Source organism: Silurus aristotelis (genome assembly GCF_946808225.1).
Source record: "Silurus aristotelis genome assembly, chromosome: 13".
Taxonomy (NCBI): domain Eukaryota; kingdom Metazoa; phylum Chordata; class Actinopteri; order Siluriformes; family Siluridae; genus Silurus; species Silurus aristotelis.
The window spans coordinates 27,332,809-27,349,948 of NC_139586.1; the positions used below are offsets into that span (position 1 = coordinate 27,332,809).

The 17,140-nt window shown below is 41.0% G+C and overlaps 1 protein-coding gene across 5 annotated transcripts in view; it reads right to left on the reverse strand.

The window, feature by feature from the left end:
- Nucleotides 1-1,076: 1,076 nt before the first annotated feature.
- Nucleotides 1,077-17,140, reverse strand: part of nfia (nuclear factor I/A) — a 148,822-nt gene continuing 132,758 nt past the window's right edge. For all 5 annotated transcript variants that reach the window (XM_083559253.1, XM_083559252.1, XM_083559254.1 and 2 more), the window contains one exon: nt 1,077-3,184. In XM_083559253.1, coding sequence (XP_083415379.1) covers nt 3,170-3,184 — 15 coding nt within the window. In that variant the 3' untranslated portion in view covers nt 1,077-3,169. The remainder of the gene's footprint in view (nt 3,185-17,140) is intronic.

Sequence of the window (17,140 nt, forward strand, 5' to 3'; positions counted from 1 at the left end):
CTTTTTTTTTTTTTTGCAAATTATATATATATGACATAGACAGAAAACAGGTTATTATGGATGATCGATATATACACTGAATGGCCATATTTTTTTCTCAAATGCATGTACATTATATATGGAGTTTTTTTTCTGTCCCTCGTGACCCGCAGGAAAAGGAAGAAGAAGCCTAAATTTGGTCATTTTGGATCAAGCGATGAAGTAATGACGAACTCAAACGTGACCGATGTGGTTTGGAGATTAAACAAAAAAGCCGACCAGCCAGTCAAGTGCAACACTAACGTTTGGGTAAAAATTTTTTTTTAAATAATAATAATAAAAAAAAAAAAAAAAAAAAGAGTGCAAACAAACATTGCATATTAATAATTAATCAATTCATTCATGTCTCTTTTATTTCTACTTATTATTTTTTTTTTACTGTTCTGGGAACAAAAGCAGAAAGATTAAAATAATATTATTAAAAAATTTCAAAAAAGGTCATTTTCATTTAGAAATAATTGCAGCAACATCCATAAATATCATTAGACTACGTAAAGAGGGGGGGGCCTGGGGGGCTATGAGTTACACTGATAAAGATTTCCCATCGACTACACGACTAACGAGGGCGTACGCGTGACAAACACAAAACTCCACATGGCCTGCACTTCTTTACGCATATTTCAATCGCCCGCTGCATCGTTGCAGGAAGCTGGAAAACAAAGAAAAGAAAAGAAAAGAAAAGAAAAGAAAAAAAAGAAAAGAAAAGAAAAAGAAAAGCACTGCAGCTCGCCAGTCAACTCGGGATCAGACCATCACTCAAGGCACATCGATGAGGAACGACTGTTTTTCAAGCGATTAAAGAGCAAAACTGCTCTTGCAAGGATAAAAAAAAAAGAAATGCATGATTGTTTTGTTTTTTATTTGACAAATTAAGGAGGGACGGTTTATAGAGAACGGATGGGAAGCCGGTTGATTGTGGGAAGAGCGATTAAAAAAAACAACCAAAAACCCCTAGGTTTAATGGGCCAAACTAAATACTCGATTTGGCAAGTGCCTGGAGTTGGGATAATACAATATCGTGTCTTTATTCACACTACTTTTATTGTTCTTTTTAAATCTACATAATCTATGTAAAAAAACAAAAAAACAAATGACTAACACTAGAGCATGCAGGATTTTTTTTTTTTCTTTTAAAATTTTTATTCTCATTTTTCTGAGATTCGGTCGACAGCCAATGAGGTGTAGGTATTTATTATATATGTATATGTGTGTGTGTGTGTGTGTGTGTGTGTGTGTGTGTGTGTGTGTGTGTGTGTGTGTAATGTACCTGAAAGAAAATCAAGTCAAATAAAGAAAGGGTTCAAATCACATGCGAAGCGAACGGATTCGTGAAAACGCTTCGCTCTGCGACTCAAGGCGGTGTTTCTCTCTGATCGTCACATTTCATAACGCTTTCAACAAAAAGAATACAAAATGAAAAGTCGGCACGCTGAAGAGCATACTGAACCTAGAAAAGGTTTCAGAGTGCTGCTGGGATTTGTCCCTCTAGAACACGGAGAGAATTAGAAATGGAGAAAGCGCAGATCCTAACCCGATTGCTCTCCCGCTGATATGATCGGATTTTACACGAGACGGATTTCGCCTGCGGAGAAACGAAGAATAGCTACCTCTCTCTCTTTATTTTTGTTTTGTTACGTCCTTCGATAAATTTTCCGAATAAAATAAAGAAAAGAAAACAACATCCGTGGCGTTCCGACGTCGGGGCGGGAACGAAGCGTCTACAAAACTGATTGTTTTCATTTTGTTAAAGGGATATTTCTTCTACAATACGAATCTAATTTACAATGAGGACAAACATCAAAGAAAAACAAATTGTTATAATAATAATAATAATAATAATAATAATAATAATAATAATAAGCACGTAGAACTCCCTCGATTTCTCACTAGGCTATTTATTTTGTACCCCGATATTTTAGAGTCCCAGAGGTGTAAATGGACTAAGGAAGAAAAATATATAGCGATTATATATACTTTTCGAACATCTGCTGCAACGCTCTATCTTACAAAAGATATTTAACAATCGGACAGCATTGTTTTTTTTTCCCCCCGAAAAAATTGCACTTTCCTCAATTTAAAATTCCATTTACCTCTGATTTCGCCTTCGTTAAGGAACAGAAGCTCACCCTTTCTGTCCGCCCGTTCTCTCTAATCGCAGACCTCGACATGGGGTGAATTAAAAAAAAAAACTGAAATGACTTGAAAAGGAACGCGATTCCCAAGAGACGATTTCCTTAAAAAAAAAAGAAAAACAACCCAAAAAAAAATCTCCCATATTAATTCTTCACTTTACAGCCTTCTGAGCTCGTATCGAACTTCTTCTCACGTCCTGCCCCGAGACACAAACCAAGGGGAATTTCTTCTGCCATTTTTTTCCCGACACATGAAGTCCGTCGGGCCGTGGGCATGGCGCTGAAGGTCTCGGCGGTGAAGATATGGATGAACAGTTCTGGTCAGAGTCAAGAGAGAGGTTTTAGCTGGTGGAATATCAGATCCAAGTAAAACCTCTGCAAGAAGTCCACAAGCAGAAAACCCCGAAAATAACGCCAGATCCTGCCGAACACAGGGGGGCGGTAGGGAGGGAAGGAATTGAGGGAAGGAGCACAGGGAGCGCCTGTCCGTCGTGATCGGATCACGTAGCCGAGATGTGAAAAAACTGAATTCTGGAAATATTGATCGAGAGACTCGGTGAGACCGGGTTACAGTCATGGACTGAAGGAAGCTCTTTGATTGTGTCCCATTTTCCACGTTTTCCATATCTGGTCGAACGACAACAAAAAAAAATAATTCCATGCAAGTTTCCGAGGGAAGCGGATTCAAGCCCATTTTCTCCTGAAGAGAGAAAAGCTGGACAGTTACTAGATATGAATATAGGAGTAGAAACCATACATCTGGAGGAATATATATGGGATATACAGATTGTGATTAGAGTTTCGTTGTAAGCGTGTCGAGTCGGTTTGGTTCGGATTTGTTCTGGGTTCTGCTGTAGCCATGCTGCGGGGCCGTTGGGCGTTGAGGGCGGCGAGCAGAACCTGGCGTGTCACACCGGTGGGGACGTTTGAAGGTCACACTCAGGGGAGGCAGGGAGGGGCATTTGAGCTCGGGAGAGGCCGGTCTGGATCTGGAGTCCTTAGCCCAGGTACCACTGCATATAACAGAGAGAGAGAGAGAGAGAGAGAGAGAGAGAGAGAGAGAGAGAGAGAGAGAGAGAGAAAAAACAACAACAGTCAAAACTTATCCAACAGAACCTGGTGAAAAACACCAGCATCCAATAGTGACACTTAAGTCAATCTGATGTTCACACACAAGGAATTTCCTATTTTTTATTGATCATTAATTAAACATTTCTAACTAGATGCTAATAATAGAAAAGAAAAGTTTTACTCTGATTACTGATCAAAAGGTCGGGGGTTCAAGCCCTGGTATCGCCAAGCTGCCACTCTCGGGCCCTTGAGCAAGGCCCTTAGACATCTGTGCTCCTTTTCTCTTTCTTCCTACACTTTCTTTTCTCCTCCTCCTATTTTCCTCCTCGTTTAACCCTTCATTTCCTCTTTTTCTTTACCCTCCTCTCATCAGCACTTCTCTTTTGCTCAGCAGCCACTCCTGGGGCCCTTGAGCAAGACCCTCTGTGCTCTAGGGGCGCTGTGTCATGGCTGACCCTGGGCTCTGACCCCAGCTCCCTAACATCATTGGGATATGTGAAAAAAGAATTTAAAGCCGAGTGAACCCTCTTCTTTTCTTTTCCTTCCTCAAATGTCCTTTCTGTTTCCTTCCCCCTTTTCCATCTCTTCATTCTCTTTCCTCGTCTCAATTTTTCCCATCCCTTCTCTTTCGTTTCCCCTTTCACATTTTTTCCTCTTCTTTTTCTCATTTCCCCTTCACTCCTCTTTTCCTCTCCTCAGTTTGGCATCGCATTCTGCCCCGAACTCCTTCAGCCAGACTCCACTGCAGAAGCAGGAAGTCACCTGTTATATGGGCACCAGAGTTTAGTGTCCAGCTCTCTGCTTTCTCTAATCCTTCAGTGAAATGGGCTTATTGATCGGCCCGCTCTATTGTTCATGTTTCCAGCGAGTGAGCAAAGTGCCCTCCCCCTCCTTCTCCCTCGTGCTCCCTCGTTCCGCTCTTCCGTCCCCTCCCCTCTTTTCCTGCAAGTTCAAGTTCATCCTGTTGTTACATCATGTCTGGTTGCCAAGGACGACCAGACACCCATATACGTGACTATCATTAACAACTCTGTAGATCTTCCTACGCTTCTTACTCTTTCTCTCTCTGATGCTTAAATCCCAACTTTTCTCCGCACTTTTCCTCCCCTTACTTTCATTACGGTTCTGACCCATTCGGTTCTGGCAAAACAAAGTGAACACACAATACTGATTCAGAAATCTGCACTCTGCCATGTTCTTCCTCTTTTCGCTTCTACACACCATCTTGCCGTGTCCACCAATCAGGACACTGCATTAATTAAGCATTTAAACTTAAGGGCCAATCAGGGGCCACGTATGGGTTTAATTTGAACAGAGTTACATTCACTTAATAAACTTACATATTATCAATTGGAGGTGGTGGCAGCTTAGTGGTTAATGGATCTGAAAGTCATGAGTTCAAATCCCAGCAGAAAAAAATGATGCCATTTTGGTATGAATGAAATAAATATCGCTCTGGATAAGATTATAAATCTAAGTCATACAACAATGTGGTTTAGGGCCTTGCTCGGGGGCCCAGAAGTGGTAGCTGGGATTTAAATCACGACTTTTAGATCCAGAGTCCAACCCACTAAGCTTCTGGTGCTTAGTGGGTAGCTTAGTGGTTAAGGCATTGGACTTAAAAGGGTTGTGAGTTTAAATCGCTGCCACTTTTGGGCCCTTGAGCAAGGCCCTTAGCCCCATAGCTGCTCAGAGTTTAGGGAAGAACCATATATATGTCTGGAAAAGTCAGGTGTCCCAATACATTTGAAAGAGAGTACGAGTTGTATACCAAAGTGGAAGCTTAGTGATTAAGGCATAAGACGTTGGATCCGAAGGTCGTGAGTTCAAATCTCTGCCACTCGTGGGAATGAGAAAATTGTAAGTTGCACAGGATACAAGCATCTGCCAAATGCAGAACTTCTAATATAGTTCTGAACGCGAACGTGTTTTCTTTTTGTTTTTTTACCTAAAATGCAAAACAAACAATGCCGTTCTGTCTTTAAGGGTTCCGGCAGGCCGTAAAGACCATAAACACAGACATTTGCACCACACACACACACACACACACACACACACACACACACACACGTAACTTGTTTCAATTCTATGGCTGGCCACGAGTGCGGTGGAGAAACTGGAAGGTTAGTTTTTAATCAATAGAACTTGCTGACTGGGGACTTTCTGCTCTCAGGCTCATTGCAGCTTCCTTGTGTCTTTGTCTTTGCCTGCTTTTAAACTTTTCTTCCATCCCCTCCACTTCTCCCTCCCTCCCTCCCTCCCTCTCTCCCTCCCTCCGACTTATTCTTGTCCTGAAAAGACTTTTTGGAGATGAGCACTCGCAGGCCGAGGGAATAGGGAGAAACTGAGGAGGGGGACTGAATAAGCATATTAGGATGTCTGGCACATATTTCCTCTGGAAACGTGCGGAGAGAGGCGTACTGTTACAGTGCAGTGTGCCGTGCTGACAGGTAGGATTTAGTCAGCAGATGTGCAGAAGAGAGGGTTGGGGTGGAAAGAGGGAGAAGAAGAAGAAGAAGAAAAGCAAGAGAAGAGCTGGAATGGCATGGAGACATGACGAAGTTTTAGAACTCCCATACTAGCACTTGCAACATGATTAAAGTCAAGGCTGAGAAGAACATAAAAAGGTGCCAACGTTCCCACAAAGAGCGCTGTGGTGGAACGAGCTTCAGCCGAGTTGCACAACTTAATTGGTTTTACATGCACCCAAGTACATGCTCTCGGCTTCCTTTCCTCTCTCCATCTTTCTGTGGTAGCAGCCCAGGCATATTGCCGTGATTAGGAGATGGGTGTGTGGGAGCAGAAGTGAGAGTGAATCTCATGGCCACATGTGCAATACATTGTGTGGTGTGGTGTGTATCACAGCCACAGGAATCCCATGCTGGTACAACCCCAACCCCCCCAACCCCAACCTCCAACCCCCCCTCCTACGCCTTCAACCCCCCAACCCCGAGCCTCCACCAATCCACATCACCTCTCTCCCTTGCCAACATCCAACACTCGCCTGATGCCTTCCATGTGTGCTGCTGTAATGCGTTATACCGCCGTCCCGAGAGCACTTTCAAGACGTCCGTTGCTCTCGGATCCCTTTCCTCGTTCAGGTCGCCAGGAAACCATGACGCTATCATGTGGGTTGTTTTTTTTTTTTTTTTGAGCTAAACTCGACCATGTTCAATGAGCTCAGTTGTAGCGTATGAGTGAGCAAAAAAGGAAAACCGGTCGACTTTCAAACTCAATTATATGATGTTAAATTCTCTCCTACTATTAAACATTTATGGCTTAATTATTAATGATTCCAGATCAGTTTTTTATTAAATGTATAGGAAAAAACTGCAACTAAACCTGTGGAAGTGGTAGACATTAGAAACGCTGGGTTAATGAACAGACGGTTGGGAGTTCAAGTCCCAATATTGTCAACCTACCACTCCTGGGGCCCTTGAGCAAGGCCCCCAACCCTTTGTGCTCCAGGGGCATTGTATCATGGCTGACCCTGCGCTCTGACCCCAGCTGAGATATGCGAAGAAAGAATTTCAATGTGCTGTAAATAACGTGACGAGTATAAAGCATCTTTCTTTCTTTGGGGTTCGGTACCAAATGATCCACTGGCCGGTACCAGTCTGTAGCACGAAGAAATTGATGCCTAATCTCTTTATAATTATTATTTTTGGCTATATTCAGAGTGACAATATTTATGCAGGGAATGTATTGAATAATTCCTTTATTTATTTACTAATTTGCTTGTCTATTTTATTCCTTTATTCATTTATTAATTTATTGATTAATTATTTATTTAATTAATTAATTACCTTATTTTTTATACTTGTTTTATTAATTAATAAATTTATTCATTTATTAATTTACCTATTTTATTTGATAAAACTGAAGAATAAAACTGAAGTCATTTCTTATAATGAATCACATAAATGACTGTAAATATGGTCTCATTTAACTATATGGCTTCCACCCCTTGTAAATCCATCTACAGCTACACTTAAATACGTACAGTGACATCCTGAGGAACCAACTGACCAACGATCCTGTCCCTATCCTGATGCCCTACTTCTGGATGGAGTTAATTGAAGACGTCCTGTTGAAGATGGTTACCCATGTACAACCTAAAGATGGATGGGACCCAAAGGATGGATTTGGACTGGAATTAATATCTACAGTTTACTACAATGGTTCAGGACTGAAGTTTGTTTTTTCAATTTCTGCACTGAACAGCACCTCAACAATGATGCAACTGTAATGAATAGACATTCGGTGCCAAGCAGATAAATCTGGTTCCTCTCAAGGTTTCTTCCTCATACCACTTCAGGGATTTTTTTCCATGACACAGTCACCACTGGCGTTAATTAGAGATAAAGGCACTAAACTGATAAACTTTAAATAAACTCTGAAAATCTGCTTTGGGACCATATCCATTGTTTAAAGTATGTTATAAATAAAGCTGAATTGAACTGAACTGAATCATGAAGCCAACGTTCTCACCTTGGAATGATTCTTTATCCTGACATGATGCATGCGTTTAGACCCGGACCTGGACAGTTTACATATTTTATAACACAGGAGATAATTATGAAGCTCAGTGTGAGTCCTCATGAGCACTGCCACTAGTTCTTACACTTCTGCATCGCTCTAGCTCACACCGTCAGGTGCACTGTTGTGTGAGACGCCTGAACTAAACCTGATCTATGGTGTAGGTCAGACAGACAGACTTGTAGGACAATAAAGGACAGTACACACGGGAGCACAGGGAAGCACTCAGCTCTTATATGAAACACTGTGCGGTTGCAGCTATGAGGATCGCAGGAACGCAAGGCAAAATTTTGTGGATACCATAAGGTTGCTTTTTTGAGCACATCTCTCCACCTACTATTCTACATTTAGTCCCCATTTGCTCTTCTAATAAGTTTCAATCTTCTGAGATGATGTTCCGCTAGCAATTGTGGAGGTGAGGGGGCCTGGGGTGTGGTTCAGTTGTGCCTGAGCTCTATAGCAGGAGATATTTTGCATCTTCCAACCGACGTAAAGCATAGCTACATGGAGCTGGCTTTGTGCACAGGGGCGTTGTCATGCTGGAACAGGTTTGGGTCTCCAAAAAAGGAGAAATCTAAGCCACACCTAGAAGCCACTCCTGGGCCCCTGATCAAGGCCCTTAACCCCATAGCTGCTCAGTTGTATAAATAAGAGCAATGTATGTAGCTCTGAATTAGAGCATGTTCCAAATGCCATAAATGTAAAGGTACAGTTCTCGCTGCGGTGGAAGAAAAGAACGGTTCTTTATATTTGTGACATGTTCTTTACAGCACAGTGAAATTGTTTATTTACATATAATGTTAGGAAGCTGAGGTAAAAGAGTAGGGTCAGCAGTAATACAGTGCCCCTGGAGCACAGAGGGTTAAGGGTCTTGCTAAAGGGCTAAAAAGAGGCAGTTTGGCAATACTGGGCCATGCACCCCCGACCTTCTGATCAGAAACCCAGAGCCTTAACCACAAAAGCGCAGGCAGCTTTAGTGTGGTTTTGTAATTATAGGCTTTCTATCATCCACACTGCTGGGCCTGAAACCACTGTCCCACCAATCTCTCCCTCCACTCTCTCCCTCCATCTTCTCCCACCATTCTCTTCCAGCAATCTCTCCCACTATTCTCTCCCACCATTCTTTCCCACTATCTTCTCCCACCATTCTCTCCCAGCAATCTTTCCCTCCATTCTCTCCCACCATCTTCTTCAACTAATCTCTTTAACCATTCTCTCACACCATCTTCTCCAACTAATCTCTCCAACTATTCTCTCCCACCATTCTCTCTCTCTATTCTCTCCCACCACCATCTCCCACCATCTTCTCCAACCATTCTCTCCCACCATTCTCTCTCTCTATTCTCTCCCACCATCTTCTCCAACCATTCTCTCCCATCATTCTCTTTCACTATTCTCTTCACCATTCTCTCCCACCTTACTCTCCCTCCATCATTCTCTCCCACCATCGTCTCCAACCATTCTCTTCCACCATTTTTTCCAACTATCTTCTCTAACCATTCTTTCCCACTATTCTCTTCACTCTTACTCTTTGCTCACTTCTAAAAACTCTTCTGCCATATCCGACCACCCACCCGCTCTCCTGCTCGAGAGACCGTGCAGTGTGAGAGGAATAAGAGAGGAGGGTCAGGGCCTCCCCATGCAGCTGCAGGATGTAGTAAAAAAAAAAAAAAAGACTCCATCGCTTCTTCTGTCATCATCATTCTCTCGCTAGCATTCTCTTTTGGACATCACGGGGAAAACCACAAGGAAAAGTTCTGTCAGTTCTGAAGCATCCAGAATCAGGGAATACATATATTAAACCAATATGTGTGTGTTCTGGAGGGAAAATAGGTCTTTTTTTAGGGGATTATGATTTTTGGCGCTGTGTTGGAAAAATACCCAGCCAGCCTGAGGTAAACGTCCATGATAGCAATCAGTACGAACAAGCAGCGCATTGTTCTGATCTACTGTCTGATCTCCACGTGGAACTGGTTGCATTGGACAGGCAGCTGTAGCTTCAGCCGCAGACGTGTCCTGACTAAAAGCCAAGCCTTCAAGGTGAAAGCTGTTTCAATGGAAGAGAGGGGGATGGGAGGACATATGGGACATTTAGGGATCTATCCATCCATCCATCTGCATGTCTGCATGACTGCATGTCTGTCTGTCTGTCTGTCTGTCTGTCTGTCTATCTATCTATCTATCTATCTATCTATCTATCTATCTATCTATCTATCTATCTATCTATCTATCTATCTATCTATCTATCTATCTATCTATCTATCTATCTACATTTTTGCCCCTCTAGCTATCTATTCATACACCCATCTACTTATAATCTGAGATCAGAAAAAAACGAGTGCTTTATTAGAACAGAACCAAAATAAATGAAAAAAAAAGACACCAAAAAGCAGGGATTGAGAAAATGAAAAATGGGAGGATGTTGGAAAAGAGTGACAGAGAGAGAGAAAGAGAGAGAGGGGGATACAGAGTGACAGAAAGAGAATCGTTGCCTGCTCCTGTAACTCGCTGCCAATGGCGGGAGTAATCTCATCAGCTCGGTGGAGTGCTGACTCAGCGAGCACGCTAAAGTGCCTTCAGATGAGTGTCATCTCGGAGGAATTCGGCTTCATGTAATGCAAACCAGGTTGGAGAGCGAGAGCACAGAGCGGCAGTGAAATCGCCCGTCCCCACGTCGTCCACCTCATGGGAGCCCCGTGGACATTTACAGCATGACTTATTTACGCTTCAGAACGGGACGAGAGCAGAGGGCTCGCTGATCTCACCGTGATCTTATAAACTATGGAGAACCACGAGAGTGGGGTGAGGGGGTGGGCTCGATTGTATCGCCATCCTTCCTCATCATCCTTCAGCAGTTTTTGATTTCGGCCGATATTAATCTGACATAATTAATTTGGATGGGAAGGACCAATGCCCCCTTCTGGTCAAAAAAAGAAGTGCACTTAAAATCTGAGGCAATCTTGCTGAGCAAGCGAAACCAAATGTCCAGTTGCTTTTGGAGCATTACTTGCAAAAACCTGTACTTTTCTTAAAATCCTTAAAGTAAGTATTTGTGTCAATAAACATCTAAACTTCATCAGAATAATGAGACCTTGTCATTGTTCACAAACGTGACGGTGCACGGTTTTGTTTTTTCCTGATGGATTGAAAAACACCAGGGTGAATTTCTTCTCTTCTTCTTTCTTCACATTACTGTATGTGGAATATCGATATCAAGACCGAACAGGATTCACACTTTTACTGTACTGTATTAGTGTTCGTTCGTTTCCTGGTTGTTCATCCATTTTCAGAAATTATATTTCTGTTTTTTCGTCGCCATGTGAAGGTTCACGAGATTCACCATTGACCTCTTTTAGAGAAGTGGTGTATATGATGTCGTTCACTCGTCTTCATCGAGATTCATCTGCACAGTTCATCAATTCAAGATGAAATGCGTTGAATAGAAATTTAAGCTTAACAGATTCTGACAACTGGTTTAACTATTTTAATTTTAATGACTTGTTTAAGATGTTTTGGGGATTGCATTTTTTTCTCAATCGGCGACAAAGTGAAATGGATTCGGAACAGAAGAAATTCAGCCTTGTGCATTTTCGATCATTGTAACCCAAACCGTAGATTGCATCAGGAAAGTGTGCACCTTCATATTTTGTGAATGAGATGTTTATCGACACAAATACTTACTTTTGAGAGATGAACTAAGGATTTTGAGAAAAGCGCAGAAAATCCATTGTGTTTGTTGGTTTGAGAAATTCGCAAACAATAATTAAAAAAATGCTCCAAAGCAACTGAGAAAAACTGTAACTACTCGAATCTGAGACGCCGCTGAGAAGCGAATTACCGCCGTGATCTTGTCTGCGTTCTAAAATGTATAGTACGTAAATGAAATCAGGAGTTCCTTCCCTCCGAAGATCCCCCCGGAGTGTGTGTCGGAGTGTACGTTTCAGTCACGCTGTAGCGCCGATCTCCTCTCGCCGTCTCACCCGCTCCATTCCCCCTGCGCGTTCTGATTAAAAACGCTGGGGTTTTATCGGTTTCGCCGTTTTCATCGGGGTCGTCCCGCACTCCCCGCACACACTCGGCGCAATTAACCTCAGATTAAAATCGGCGCGACTGCGTGTGGTTGCGCACGTGTGTGAAATCGAGTCGCTTCGTAAAAACCTTCCGACGAGAAAACAAAAAGCGTAGAAAGTTTAAAAGTCGGTGGGGTCATAAAAAAAACGTCTGTTACTATGACAATGTTTGGGGAAAGAGAAAGAGTGAGTGGTGTGTGTGTGTGTGTGTGTGTGTGTGTATGTGTAAAGCCTTTGTTGGATTACAAGGGGGGAAAAGTGGGGGTCTGGCTTGAGTTATGAATGGATATTTGTGTGTGTGTGTGTGTGTGTGTGTGTGTGTGTGTGTGTGTGTCTGTGCTCTTACACTACTCTGACCTCCCATGCCAGTCTTTCGGAAGCCCAATGACAATAGATTTGCCACCCTCCCTCTCATCAACCCCCACCCATCTGCCCCTTTCTCTCTCTTTTTCCGGTCCTGGTTACCACGGCTTGTCTGTAGGGAATGTTTACAGTCACACTCTCGACACTCTCAGGTCTGCCCATCTTTCTTTTTTCTGCTTTTTGAACCCCCACCCCCCCCCCCCCCCCTTGATTTGGATGGCATTGGTAACCTTTTACCCCTTTACCTCGGGGGCATCTGGCGTGAAAAAAAAAAAAAAGACGAAAACAAACCCACCTTTATGTAAATCCTCCATCCAGGTTTTAAAGGTGTCACATAACGTCCATATGCAAGATTTCACACATTTCTGATTATTTATTTTATATTTCATTAAATCGCATGAACCAGGTTTCTTGTCGCTTGAACTAAACTAATGAACCCTTTTCTTCTTGTCCAATCGAATCCGTTTTTGACGCAACCAGGATACTGTAGAACAAACACACATACTCGTAGAAGAGTAAGCATGGATTCCTCCGTGTAGCTGCTCACCCGCTTCGGTTCTCATATGCAGAGCGTAGAATCGCGTTTAATATTTACACTTCAGCGCGATCATCTCGCTGAGAAGAGGCACTCGTCAAGATAATCGTTTGTTAAGGGGGGGCTTTCAGAGCTGGCTTGAGACCAGCTTTGTGTCTGGTTTAGTGTTTTATAAAGGAGTGGGTGGGTGTTAATTTAAAGCAAGGGGAGTCTCTATGTAGCCTTTCAGTGTGTGGGTGTGTGTATATATATATATATATATATATATATATATATATATATATATATATATATATATATATATATATATATATATATATATAGGAAATGTGTGTGTGGCTGAAAGTAAAGTTTTTCTTCGTTAGAGAGATATTAGCATTGTCATGCTTTTGCTAATGCGAGAGTGGACAAGGGGACCAATATAAGTTAGAAAGAGAGAGGTACATTGTGACAGAACAACCCAACACACACACACACACACACACACACACACACACACACACACACACACAGACAAACACCGTCTTTGGTAATGAACAATGCTGGATTAGCTGTGTGAGCTAGCATACTGAGGCTGATTAGCACTGAGACTGAGACGCTTAGCCTCCTTCCTGCCACCTCGGAGACACAGAGAGACAAAAAAAAAAAGAGGGATAGAGGGAGGGTAAATTAATAAATCTAAACAAAACAGAATGATACCCCTCCCTCCTCGACAGTCTGCTATGACAAACACCTGCCTCCATTCTTCTCAGAGAAGTGCGTCTCACGCTCTGTGACCAAGTCGATAAATCGACACGTGGCTGCAGCAGGCCTGGATACACCAGCACAGAGCACTGCCAATACACACCACACTGTCCAACACACACACCCAAGAACATCTGCCTCACTATCAATGCGAGCAGAAATTGCAGCTATAATTATCACACAGATTAATATTATACTCCTAAATCCAATCCTAACTATAACCTCAGGAACTGAAACATTTTTGCAATAGAAGCTGCAATCTTCCTTATGAGGACCCCAAAAAAATGTCCCCACAAGATTCCTTACTAAGGTGCCCACACACACATGCATTCCAAACTCAAACACTGCTATGTGTCTGAGCAAATCTGGGACATGTGCCCTGGTTAGTACTCTAAAATCATCTGTACGGAGTTGAGACTTTCCATAAAAGCAACACCATTTTGACCACAGGTCCTTTAAAAAGGGATTCAGAAGATTGAAACACAAGATCAGCTTTGTCTGTACAATAAGTCGAGATATGGCCAAACCTACCCAGAAATCTTAAAGAATGGCGCTCAGTATGGAGTAGTATACTATCAAATTTTTTTTATAGTTGAACACGTTACAGTACATAAATCAGCAAAATCAAGCAATTTATTTGTTTGCAGTTTATACATTAATTAGACGTTGACAAAAAAGGAGATCGTACCACATATACGCTGCTACATTTGCCTGCCATGTGAAAATTGTAATATTTGAACAATTTCGTCGTATCGCTATCATAAGATTTTAAATCATAAGTCAACCATTATAACTCGGGGATGACCTGTGCAGGAAATACATGAGAACGAGAGGAAACTTAGGAACGACAAACGATTTGCCGACACCAGATCACACACCATTAATTGTACGTTGTATAAATTGTATGGAATGTATTGACTCTGTACTGAATGTATTGACGTATGATTCCTGTATGCAGTGATTGCAAAAGTACGCCACATCCCAGTCCACTGCTGCTCCTGAACCCATCTCAGACTCCTTACACATCGTTCACACTGATTACCATCTGCATGCTGTCTGTTATTTGTGTTTTAAAAAAATCGCCACTTTCTCAAGCATTCCTGAGCAGAATGTTTCGGTTTAACTTGAACAGTTTTGACTTGTTTTTGTCAGCTTGATTGCCCCATACTGCTCTGATTACCTGATGTGTTGACCCCTGCTGCTGATTTGCAATCTGAATATCATTAATAACCTTAATAAACCAGCTTGTTTCTTTCTCTTGGTTCCTGTGTTCCATGAGTAATCAGTGAATGGATGAAAAGTCCTATAAACATGTGATAACTAGAGCCTGGCTTGTTGAGCGCCTGTGTTTAACGATTTGCAAATAAAATATGGGGCGTTGCGCACACCAACTTTTATCCTCAGGAAATGTTCTTTGTACGTGCAAATCTTTTTTTGAAGCAATGTGAACAGATAATTGTATTAACTTTACAGTATAGAACGTGCTGGAAGGGAATATTACGGTTGATCTGATTTGCTTTCTAGCGATTCTCGAATCATTTTTAATGTAAGTGCCAGTAAGTGCATTTCTCAAAACAACTTGTACAAACAGCACAACACAATGCAAAAGCCTGTACTTTCCTCAACAATCTTGAGTTCATCTCTTAAAAGTAGGAATTTGTGTCAATGAACGTTTCAATGCCATCAGAAGTCCCTTTTCTTATCGTTCATAAATAAGATTTATAAGGTTTCTGTGTTTCCTGATGTAAATTACAGGCTGAATTTTTTTCTGTTTGGCATCTCTAAATTTCAACAGATTTCAAAATGCACTCATTACTGTTATGTGGGATTTCGATTGGATTCACACTTTTTGCTGGACTGTATTACAGTTAGTTTGTTTCCTGGTCGTTCCCTTTGAGCTCTTTTAGAGAATCTGTTGATCATTGGTTGATCTGATGCCGTTCACTCATCTTCATTAGATACATTCGAGATTCTGCACAATTAATCAATTCATGACGCATTTACAAAATAAAGATTAGTAGAAATGTATGCAATGAACCGGTATTACAGTTTTTCTCAGCTGCTTTGGAGCGTTTTCTCGAATCATCCTTAATATTTGCAGAGCCGTAAATGCATTTCTCAAAACAATATGTACAAAGAGCACAACACTGGATTTCTTGCCTGAACTTTTCTCAAAATCCTCAGTCCAAAAGTAAGTATTTGTGTCAATGAACATCTTATTCCCATCAGAATTAAAAGTCCCTTTGTCATTGTTCACAAACAAAATCTTAAAAATGTTTAGTCATGTTGTCAGTATGATGCACAGTTTCAGGATTTCTTGATATAAACTATGGTTTGGATCACAAAGTTGAATTTCTTCTGTTTGGCATATTATAAATATAAGCAGCACAAATTCATTTATTAGATTAAATATTTGATTTATATTGGGTGCATGAGACCGGACAGGATTCACACTTTTACTGTACTTTAATAGTGTCTGTACGTTTCTTGGTTGTTCATCCATTTTTGTCATTTTGTGTTTTGCTCTGTTGCCAAATTGAGGTTCACAAGATTCACCTTTGACCTGTTTTAGAGAACCAGTGGATTCATCTGCACAATTCATCAAATTCATCAATTTCCATAAAAATTTAAGCTTGACAGACTCTGACGACTGGTCGAACCATTTCGCATTCAATGACGTGTACAATGAACTGATGCCGAGACGTTTTGGGGGTTAAAACTATTCAGCTGAAATCAGTATAATATATTTTGTTCAACATGAACAGAAACAACTGATAATGTAGGAAAAAGCAGATACTCGTACACAATCGATAAAATGTTGTACAAAAGGGTCCACAATTTAATCAAAGCAACAAGAAATATTTTTATGATGAGCACAAATGACTAAATGATGTGGAGGTTGAACAAGTAGTTTTGAGAAATTTCATTTCCGATCTGAGAAACGCTCCAAAGCGACTGAGAAAAAAACTAACGTGACCCAGTACAAAACACATAGGACTCATTAAAATCATTACTTAATTCATTAGTATTATTTATTCCAAATGCTTGTTTTATGTCGACGCCAACACATTTATTTACAACCTGATAACAAATTATAAGAGTCTGCAGTAATAGATCACCGCACACTTTCCAAACATTTCCAGTAGGATTTTTTTTCCTTTGGAACTTTGTTCTTTATACAAAATCCTCATGACTTTTTATTAAGTTGTTCTGCAGTTTGATTTCAGATTCTCATGTTGAATATCTTCCAGTGTTCAGTAATCACAAAATACATTTAATAATGTTTAAATGTTGCAATAATTGTAACTAGTTTGTGAAGCAGTGAGCAACAATTTCACTTCGTTTTTGCGTCGTTAACTACTGTGCGTTACAAGACGGTTCTCATTTAAATGAATAATTGTTGACAATACGTACATATGCGTGATCTGGATTTTTATAGTAATCTAGTTTCCTAGTTCTCGTCTCATTTTAAGACGGAATATAAAATCTTTAAGATCTTTTCACACAAATGGATAAAAAGCAAACTGTTTGAAATCGAGTGCATTAATAAGCGTATTTTTCTCACTGTTTGTTTGTTTTTAGTCTGTATCTTCTTAAATCATGCATTTATTTCTTATATTTCGATTTTTTTCAGTATAAAACTCTTC